General features: G+C 36.0%; 1 protein-coding gene across 3 annotated transcripts in view; it reads right to left on the minus strand.

Annotated features, from left to right (window-relative positions):
* gk (glycerol kinase) overlaps positions 1-10643 on the minus strand; it is a 52333-nt gene extending 41690 nt beyond the window's left edge. For 2 of the 3 annotated variants that reach the window (XM_012956243.3, XM_012956242.3), the window contains exons 1-3: positions 10411-10643; positions 2519-2592; positions 740-846 (exon numbers count right to left, since the gene is read on the minus strand). In XM_012956243.3, coding sequence (XP_012811697.1) covers positions 740-846; positions 2519-2592; positions 10411-10488 — 259 coding nt within the window. In that variant the 5' untranslated portion in view covers positions 10489-10643. 3 annotated transcript variants of the gene reach the window in all.
* Positions 10644-11631: the final 988 nt, after the last annotated feature.

Consider the following 11631-nt stretch of genomic DNA (forward strand, 5'->3'; position numbering starts at 1 on the left):
TGATAAGATTTCATGGAGTACATCAAATCAACACTAAAATCATCAGTGAGCTGTTGGGACCACCAGGCAATGCCGTTGGCCTGTTGACTTTGGCTAAACGACATAAACTGCATTGATGCTGAAGTGTAATATCCAAGACTATTGTTATCTTAACTACAGTTAGTTATGTAATCAGTAAATATTGTTTATATATATATATATATGTGTATAATGGGTCTGTATAAGTATGTGTACATATGTGCACTGGAATTAATTTGGAGGGGATGAACTTGATGACTTCGGTCTTTTTTTCAGTCCAACTTAACTATGTAACTAGCTATGCAATTATGATGAAATCACAAGAAGATACATTTTTGTAATGAGAATTGCAAAGAATAACTGCATCTGTAATATAATAACAGTTAATACAGGGGAGATTTGTCACCCACAGTAAAAATGCACTACCGTGGGTATAAAAATGATAGAAAATGCCATCTTTTTCTCTAAGGAAGTCATATAAATTACTATGCAATTTGAATGTTAGCAAAGGGGGTGGCATTTTCGGAAGGTGTGTTTCCCACAATAGAGCATTTGTATTGCAGGCAACAAATCTCCCAGTTTTCATTTTTAAGTAAAGCTGTTTATGGAAAATGGCAAAGTAAATGCTTTCATTATATATACCCATACTGACTTAATAATTAAGGGGCAGATTTATCAGAGATCAAATGGAGAAGTTTGGTGAATATGAGATCAAAAAGACCTTTAATATTTGTGATGTCAATGTTTAGCTGGGTCAGCTTCTCACAAGTCTTCTCTACACATTCGTAAACAGACTGTAAAATTTCCTTTGGATCTTGCTCTACCCATCTGCAAAATTTAAAAAAAAAAAAAAAAGAAATAATAATTTGTAGGATTTAGCAAAATAACCATGCAATAAATTCTCAGAACAAACCTGAGCTTTGTATAATCTGCTCACAATAAATGCATTTTTCACATTACAGCACAACCAAAACACAAATAAGAATGAAACAATAGTCTTGGAGTTTATTTCACAATTAAATGTCCTATGAAAAAATACATATAAAACAAACAGGTAATAATGCACCCCTGTTATAAAATAAGAGTATTCAAAGTCAAAGAGGAGTGCCGTGACATATGAATTTACATTACCCTGGTTGGAATCGGACCTACGATCCCAATGCTACTCCATAAAATCTAATTTTAGGAAATCTTTCATTTAAAACATTTTTAATAATAAATCGTTAATTTATAAACAAAAACTATTTACTATATGTAAAATACTTTAATCAGAAATACCTAAAAGTAGAGCTGGGCGATATACCGTTTAATACCGAATACCGGTGTTTTTCTTTTTAAAACTATATTAATTTTTCAGATACCGAAATACCGGGGTGTCAGGGTACTCACCCGTGCGGCCCGGTCCCGCGCGCCTCCTTGCTTGCGTTGTCCGCGGGACGTTGCACACGCACGTCCAGGTGCGCGTGCGTCAAAGCGCACGTACATGTCAAAGCGTGCGCGTGCACGTCCGCGACGCGCTGACAGCGCCGGTTCTGCGCATGCATGGGGGGTATTTAAAGCTATCAAACGCCTCCTCCTGTGCTTTGTTGTCTGCGGCCTTGCCTGGGAAACTAAGCCTGCCTGATTTACCTTACGACTTTCTGTTGCCGATCCTTCGCTTGCCTGACTCTGATTTTCAATACTGCAGTAATTATTCTCTGATTTATTAGGAAATGGGGTTAACACCTAATCATGCATGGAAAAAAAAAATACAGTCAAATACCGTGACACCGATATAATTTTGAAAAATACAGTGATATAAATTTTTGGTCATACCGCCCAGCTACCTAAAAGTTAATTTAAGAGGTCTTTAAACTTATTAAAAAAGACTTCATTTGTATCTACATTATTTTTAGAGTAAGGACATTTGTCTGCCCAAAATAAAGCATTAAGCTGGCCACACACATTAAAATCTACCTTTTTAGAAAGGTCACCAAATAAGTGAATCTTTGACGTACACGTACAGTCTCAGCCAAATCAGGCTGTTCCAATTGTTTGGCACCCAGGCCAAAAATTGGGTCATAGTAAGTGCCCATGCAACATACAAAGCAGGCTAGGGATATGATGGGATATTCAAACATGCGTCCAGATATCTATAAGAGAGGCAGATGGGAGAACCCATACACAGGCAGATATGCTTCCAACATTTTGTTGGCCAATGTACAATATATGAAGTAAAACTTTTAAGACCACAAAGGGAATGCTGGCCCAAGAGTATTATAAATACACAATTTAGATTGCAAGCTCTGCAATCTATGTATGTATCTCTGCTATGTATGTAATTATTAGAATATTTACAAAAGGAACATTAGTATATTTTATTTAATTTAAAATTGTATGTGATCTCATTTAAAATATTACACTGCATAAGCTGAATTAATTAAAAAATAGGTTGTGCTTTAAATTCACAAGATGTGACTCCTTTCATAGCATATTATTTTATAGTTTGCTGCGCACTTACCCTTCTTTTGGAAACTTTTGTTTGATTTCTACTTGATGGTGGCTCAGAAGTTCTGCTGTTTTTGCATTAAAAACCTGCAAAATATAAGAATTTCAGTTACAGGAAGCCAACTTCTAAAAAGCCTTAAATTATACAACTTCCAGTTTCAGATGTTTAATGAGACATAGTTGATAAGATTTGGACCTGTGACCGGTTTAAAACATAGTAGGACCATTTACTGACTGTATCTAGGTCCTGCTTTTTTGTGTAAGTGAGAAGAATGCTAAAAATAATTATATTTATTTTGTGCTTGCTTTGGAGTTTGAGCACCTGGGACCTTGGCAGGACCATAAGTAACTTAGTGGTAAGAATAATATTTCAAATACCATTACAAAAAAATTACATTAGCATTTTAAGTTCAGGAATGCTAATGATTAAAATAAATAAGAACAAACAGTTGAAAAGTTGATTTGAACAGGTTCATCTATGACATATTAAAATGCAATTTGTTAACTGGATTCATGCACTTATAACCTACTTGGTTTCAAGGAATAATAATAAAGACATTTATGAAACAGAATTTGCTACATACTTGAAATAGCTGATTTTAAAGACTAGGGATACGCCAAATTCAGGATTCGGCCAATATTCTGCCTTTACTGCAGTGAGAAGCACTATATTTGAGCAATGGGAAAGCACTTTATTTATAATTTAAACGATACATATCACAAGGTCTGCATGCCCGGCAAAGTTGGATACTCCCTATATGTTCTATGACTAAATAAATGCTGTGGAAATCCACCCACTGCATAATCTTGTTGTCCTATCAATTTTTTGCTACACTCTAGCCCTGCATTATTCAACGTCCACAAGGTCAACAATGCAAAGGCTTTGGATAGATAAAGAGATCTCTCTTTATAGAGAGCAATTGTTGTATACACAAGCATTTGTTTTATGGATGTTTTGTAATTCATTTGGCATCATAAGCTTGAATGTCCAATGAGATCAACAACCACAACTTCTTGCCTAGCTAATGGTTACTTAAATAAGCAGAAGAGGAGGCTTAAACCACTGATGATATAATTTATTAAGCATTAGTATTATGTTTAATCAGCTGCTTAGTCAATATCACACCATGCTTAGGCTGGGTTACTTTTCCCCCTCCTATCCCCTATTCACCTTCCTGATCCCCCTTCCCCCATATTCCAATCTTCCCTCCCCTTTTTCCTCTTCTATTGCTGACATACACTTGAAGAGGCTGGGTTTAACTACTGGCACAAACAGGACAGAGCTCCCACAAGGGTGTTATACTTTTTCTTTTTATTAATCAGTGACTACATAATTTTAAGAAATACTACATGTTCCCTTTAAATATTGTTTGCCATATTGTTGCTATGCCATATTATGGTTGCAAGTGCACATCTCTTTATATCAGAATGACTCACTAAGGTAAACTCTTCTAAAATAACCTTTTTTTCCCGCAGGCATAGCAGGTAACAGCACATTTAAGCAAACTTTATCAGGGATTTCCAGTTGAATAGAGTAAAACATGATTAAACATTTGTTATATTGTTAAATGTTAGTCCATGCAGCAGGTGTATTCAACTGGCATTGTAAGCTAGGGGAAGCGGAACCAAATATATTTTATCAGGCACTGTACCAACTAGATATTGAAGCACTGATTGCATTAGATTACCATTATAGAGTTTTTATTGTATTACGGAAAATGTCTGCTCCACCATAGCTCTAGGAAAGTAAATACCACAAGATGCTGGCCAGACACTGTCCTACAGTGAAAATATATGCTCAAAGAGTAAGAAAAGAATAATCAGAGAATGCTAAAAAAAAAAAAAAAAAATAAGCACGATTCTTTACTGAGTAACTGTTAAAGCTAATGGAAAAAAAATTTGCACACACAGCATGAAGAGTTGTGTAAAAAGTTCAATTTGCCTTGCAATCAGGAAACATTGTCAATAAAAGAATTGAATATGCACATAAGAGGGCCTGACTAGAAATATAAATTATCTAAAGTAATTTAAAGGCTACCACTGTCATCTTGGTTTAGTACAAAAGCAGAAAATATGATGTATATGATTTCTAGCCTACTTAGTTTTTAAGCTTTACTTGACTTTTAAAGCTAGTAATGTGTTTGTTTTTATCTCTGTAATTAGGGAGAATAATATTAATTAAACCTTAACCATTACAATAGAATGATTCTTTAAATGGGGTTTGCAGAAATCAGTTCTTTCAGTAAACTACAGTAATTACTAGGCAATGGCTACTAAATGAGTAGGCAATGGTTTCGCCAGATTTCCTGTTAAGTGTGTACATTTGAAATTGTGTGATCACAAGTTGTTCTTAAGAAATCATTACTTAATTACTGGCACGTAGAATAATTACATCAGGTTCTTCAGAAAACATCTGAAAATGAATACATAGATATTAAGTAAGATTTCACTACTGTTTTAACCTTTGTACACAGAGCAATCTAAAATAAAATAAACATGCTATGCCAATGCAGTATTTGCCTACGTGGCCTATGCCTTCATGCACCTTTTAGCTAGTCATGGATATTGTCATTGGATTTTATACACAGTTCTTTCTCAATGTAAACATAAAAAAGTTCAATGGAGTAATAAACTAAGACTTTTAGGCTGGCAAACTACACAACTTAGTAACTTTTAATACTCAACTAACCATTACTTTCAAACAAAAGACCAAAGTGCAAATACATACAACCAAAATTGGCCATGAAATTTAGACAGCTGGTTGTAAGAAATGTTGTGCTAGGATTTGTGTATTATCTGACCTATAATAAGGCTGGTGATGAGCAGTTATCTTTAAGAAGATTACTGCAGAAAAGCATACGAAAAAGACTAATCTTCCGTAAAGCCTCAATTACAGAGGAATACTTTTAAAAATCTGTACAATAATAAAACGTATATAGAGTTTTTTATGCTTCCCAGCACCCATACATTTATTTATATAGTTCCTACATAATCCAGAGTGCTCTACATAACGGTACATAATAACAGACATACAAACAAATGGATGAAATAGTTAATGAGGACCCTACCTGCCAAAGGTTATTGGTTATAGGGGATAAGATAAGCAAGGCACAAGGTATTGAAAGTTTAGCTATGTAGATAAGTTCATGTTGCACAAATATTAATGTAAGGATCAGTTACAATTAAGAATAAAATACAGCATTGATGCAACAATGTAATTTGTTACTTTGAAGTAGAAAACAGTGGGGACCCAAGAATCTCTTTGTCATCCTATTTACCATATTTTAATCAGGGCTCAGAAGTGACAGTTTGTATTTTACTTTGTAAGACAGTAATCGCTAAATATAAAGAAGGCTTATTTTTTCAGGAGCAGTGCAAAGAGGATTACTGGACCATAAAATAAACTGCAGCATATTCGAATGTAATGTAAAGGTGACATTGGTGACACATTTTCATCATATTTACTTCTGAAAAAATGAATGCAGCATTGAGTTTTAAAGTGATACTGACATGAATAAAACTACTTTATAAATTATAAATCTACATAAAAAGTTACCTATAGGTCATGTTGATCATTTTTTTGCTGATAGTTCTGCTTATGTAAGTAATTGTTACTTGAAGTTCTTAAGACTGTTTTGCCAACCTGACTGTCCCTTTTCAACCTGTCAGTTATAGCTTCAACTTCTAACGGATTCATGCAAAGACAATGTTATGATAGATGTAAAAAGGGTTTCATTTCTGGTGTCTCTTTAAAACCAACTGCACTTGTAAATTATAAAACACTCGAAATATGTGTACTTAATAAAAGGTTGCCTTTGCTTCAGATGTCTTAATATAGTTTAATAAAAAAAAAAAAAACTTCTTTGTGGGCATGGGGGTTTGCCACACTGATTGCAGGAACATGTAAGATTGAAAATTTATCAAATTTTTATTTTTTTTTGAGTTCAAAAACTCACCAATCTCAAAAGCATGTTTATTATGAAATGCTTAAAACTTGAAAACTCAGTTGTTCTACCCATCATTTTGAATTAGTCCGCCAAATTTCAAATTAGCTTGAATTTTGAAAATTCAAGATACAAAACTTATCAGAACTTGTTCCGCCTGCAAATGCAAAGTCTATACAAAGACATTAAAAACAAATCAGAAACAGTTTAGTGGGAAAAAAAATCATACAAAACCTGGTTTCATTAGTGTGCAAACACCTAAACGAATGCTTGGTTGAAGCACCTTTTTATTTTATTATAGCACTCAGTCTTTTTGGGTAAGAGTATGTCAGTTTGGCACATCTGGCCTTTTTTTGCCCACTTCTCCTTGCAATGATTTTACAGATCTGTCAAATTGCGAGGGGGTATCCTGTGCACTGCTCTCTTCAAGTCACCCCACAGATTTTCTATCGGATTCAGGTCTGGGCTAGACATTGCTTTGTTGATTTAGATTTATTCTTTGGGCTGTTGTCATGCTGAAAGGTGAAGTCCCTCTTTATTTTCAGCTTCCTAGCAGATGCTTTAAGGTTTTGTAACAAAAGACTGATACTTGGAGCTATTCATGATTCCATAAACTTGACTAAAGCACCAGGCTAGCCAACTGAAGCCATTAACCCTGAGGTATCACACTCAAAGCAATTTTTTACCTATAAAACATATCTTAAGACCCTGTCCATGATCCCTTATCAGATCTTCACTTTCCTGACCTTTACAAAAATGCTGCCAAATGTAAGTCAATGTTAAAGGAAAAGTAACACTAAAAATTTTTAAGTAAAAAATCATCTATTCTACCCTGCTCCAATAATTACCCTATCCTGCAAACCATTTAGTATTTTGAATGCTTTATTAGAAAATACCTGCTAAAACTTGGCTTCCGGTCATTTGAAATACGGCAAAGGAAGGAACAGCATCCACTATGCGGCAACCAAATATCGAGCCTAGCCTTCCTTCTGTATAGGAAGGAGTCAGGCTAGGCTCAATCAATCGATCGTTGCATAGTGGATGTTGCTCCTTCCTTTGCCGTATCGCCTTATTTCAAATGACCGGAAGCCAAGTTTTAGCAGGTATTTTCTAATAAAGCATTCAAAATACTAAGTGGTTTGCAGGATAGGGCAATTATAGGGGCAGTGTAGAATAGATTTTTTTACTTAAAAATTTTTAGTGTTACTTTTCCTTTAAGACCTCTTAGCATCAGTGTATTGAGTGTATAAATCCAATAAGTTTCCCTTTGGTGCAATTTATTTCTCTCCCCTTTATAGTTGTGACTGATGTTTTCCATCTAAAAACTCAATTTTATTAGCATCCAACGGACATAAATCCGTCAGACTCTAATAAAATATGTATGCTCTTTCCTTTTTATCAATAAATTTATTCAGGTGGGCTTTCGATAAATTTATTCAGGTGGGCTTTGCTTAGACAACAAAAAAAAAAGATGGCCACACACAGTACAGCTGCCAGCAAATAAAAAAATCATCAAAATATAATTTTGCTTTAACTAGTCCTTCAGCTTATTTCCCTGGCACACACAAACCATTGAGTTAAACTAGAAACATGATCTCTAAAAAGCTGTACTTTGTCAAGGTCATGCTGTGTGTCTCGTGAACGCTATTTTACTGACAGAACTGGCTTGTAACACCTTTCCCACCAACAGTGAAAAAGTAAAACAGTTATAAGTGACCTGATCATGTTTTAAGATCCATAAAACTTACTTAGCAATCTTAAAAATCAGAAAAGTTCTTAGTGACAGCAATGCTGAGAGCTCAGGAAAAGCAATGATACCATAAAGGTCACTGGCACACCCTTGCCTTGTTTTCAGTAAAGAATTAGGAATCATTTGGTAAAAATAAAAAATGTCCAAAATGTTTTTATACTGCACTGCACTCTGCAGGTCTGAATCAAGAAAATATATATATTTTTTATGGGCACCCAGGCAAGTTATACACAAGTTAATGGAGTACTCTTCTTGGGACTTGATGGCCCGATTGACAGTGATTTTGATTATTAATGAAATAAAATAAAATCCTAAACACCTTTCTAATATACAATGACGAATCTAATGTTTGTTTGTTTATTTTTTTTTTGTTCTTTAGGATTGCTATTCGAACAATGTAACAGGAGTCATGTCTTCTTTAGGCTTTAACTACTTGGCTAGCTACTGAGTAGCCAGACCAAGGAGTGAAGAGAATATAAACAGACAGACAGCTAATGCTTTCAATAACAATTCCAAAGGGCAAGGAAGCAGAGTGGGCTTGTTTCATTTGTTTATTTATTGTGAGGCTAACCTCAGTGAGAAACAACTCTACTCTTGCTTTCCTGGCCTTCGGAATGCAAAGCAGCGTTGATAGTTTTCTTGCTAGTCTGGCCGGCCAGGAAAGGATTCCTGTATGCAGCTTCAGGAGAAGTCTGCACAGAATCGGTTATTTTAAAGAAATGGTACAAAATTTCAAGTACACTGCAAATATGCTTCTTTTTAGAATTACAATCAGTACATGCAATGTTGCTTTTTGCCTTTACATCCCCTTTAAAGCATAAAGATTTTTAACTACTGTATACTGAAAAGTTGCTTAAACATATATTTTCTATGAAAAATCCTATGAATAATAATAAATCTACATTCCCAAGCAACCGAATGACTCTTCTGCACTGTCACATCCCTTATCTGTGTTATGTCTAGGGAAAATAAGTAATGTGTTTGTGAAAAGGTCATGTAGGAAAATAAATTTTAAAATGTTGTCTGAGCAGTGGTCCGTCTAAAGTATGCACTCATGCGCGTGCACGCAATCTATGACACCACTGCAACAAAAATTGTGGAGCACTACGAAACTTACATATGCACTCAGATAATTTATTATTAGCTTGGACCCAACTGAGTGCTCTAATGAAATATGTGAAATTCCAATAAATCTACCTCTTGTTTTATTCTTTTAACTTACCCAAGCAAAGCAACAAGTAACCATCTCTTGATGTAAAAGGACTCCAAATGAAATGTACACTAATCCTAAGGCGTGCCCAGGGCCATTTTGACAGCTAAATGGCAGCTGTGCCCATTGAAATATCATCACTTGTATAGTGTATTCAGCACTTGGGGGCATGGACAAGAAGAAACATTAAGGTTTTAACAGACTGATAATATAAGAACCATATATAAAACTACAATCTGGACTCAATGATCGCTATTTTATTCAGTGCTGTACTATTAATACTATGCCTCAATGAAAGGACATTCAGATACATAGATAAACTATTGCACTGTACACCCAAAGCATAAAGTGAGAAGCAGTAGGCAGCATTGCTTCCATTATTTGTACTATAAACATGCACAAACTGGAGATGGTGAAGCACAACAGCCCTATGTTTATTCTACTCCAGCATTCTAAATACCCTGCACAAGGCTGACACTTCCATCATTATTTTTTTTTCTGTGGGATCTGCAATTCTTTTCAAAATGAGCTTATAGCTATGATGCCGAATATGTTCCTTTTGATTTTTAGATTGTAAGCAACAACTGAACAGGACTCTCTTTACCTCTTGTATCAATTACCATGTAAATGGTACATTCTATTCCACAACACTGTGAAATAAGTTGCCACTTTATAAATCCCTGATGATGAAGATATTACATGCAGCCACATACCTCACCTGCCATATACATAAAGTCTGAATGCACAGTTCTCAGCTGAAGCAGTCAAACCGCCTCACAGATGGCTCCAAACACAAAAATGAATTAACAAGTTATATAATATATAGCAGCTCACTTTAATATGTATTAACATAATAGTAAGCATCACTACCCAGTGGTGTCCTTCACCCTTCCATACACTCACTTGTGTGCATGCCATCATTCCCCTAGCTTGGCATCGAGCCCCTCCCAATAACACTGATATTTACATTCTTTGTTGTCTTATCATTGCTCTTTTCTCACCAGAAAGCGTGTTGAACTCGTGCCTTGGTCAATTGCTCCCACCAGAGGTCCCAGAATGACTCTGTTGGACGCGGCCATACTGCCAGCAGCGCTGTTACTAAACGCTGACTAGCCCAGCGCACGCCGGCAGACCTGCCCGGCATCAGCATAGCCATGCCACACTGGCCGTGACGTTAGGAGGTGCGGCGCACTCTCAGCCAATCAGGTGCCGGGGGTGTGCAAAGGAAACGTGCTCACTGACCTCACAGACTGGCAATGCAATTACTTCCTTAGCTCCGCCCATTGACATGTCACTGACGCCTCCGGAGTGGCAGAGACTGGCTGGTTATTAGCATGGGAAAATAGCAGGCTAAGCTCTTGGCTGCCTCCCTACTAGCACAGGGGGAATTGTAGAAAGAAAGCGCGGGTAAACGTTCCCTACTACTAAAGAACAGATATTAGTTCCGCTTTCTTTCTAATTATTTTACTTTTTTCAAAAGGTACAGTGGGTCTCTGCTATGTTGAGATAGTTGGTTTTAGGATCTCGTCACTGCCTGCTTCCTCTGCCAGTGTAAAATATAATTGAATACCCTCTTCTGAAGCTGTGACCTTGGTGGCCATATTATTTTATAAAGCATGGCAGAGTGATTTTTATTGCTGAGCCAATTTATCTCCTACTCCCGGACGTGAAGCCGGGCATGTTTCACTCCAGTATAAGAATAGGAACTCCCCATTGTTTTATTAATAATTTTTTTTAACACTTTCTCACGCTTGAGTTGCCAGATGTTTTGGGTATTCCGGATAACAGGTGTTTCTATAATTTGGAGCCCTATGCCTTAAGGCTAAAAAGGTTAAATATTGGAAAAAATATAGGATTTTTTTTTACTTTAGCATGGATTTATGCTAACCCAGTTACCATTAAGTACAAGGTACTGTTTTATTATTGCACAAAAAGGCAAATAATTAAACAGTAAGAGTTGCCTGCGTAAATGTAACTATGGGAAATGGCAATGCCCTATTCATGGTAGCGTCAGGGCACAGACATTTTAAAGGGCAAGTGTAATTGCGCAAAATCTAAATTTTTCATAGCAGTATTCAGAATGACTGGTGACAGTGCATATGTGGAATGATATGAAATGATGGTTAAGATCCTGCCAGTGCCAGGTGATGTCAAGGAAACTGGAGCTGGCATATCAACAATCAGAATTAAGTTTGTTTGCACAACCCTTTACCTGCATTGAT

The sequence above is a fragment of the Xenopus tropicalis genome, chromosome 2 (assembly GCF_000004195.4).
Source record: "Xenopus tropicalis strain Nigerian chromosome 2, UCB_Xtro_10.0, whole genome shotgun sequence".
Classification (NCBI taxonomy): Eukaryota; Metazoa; Chordata; class Amphibia; order Anura; family Pipidae; genus Xenopus; species Xenopus tropicalis.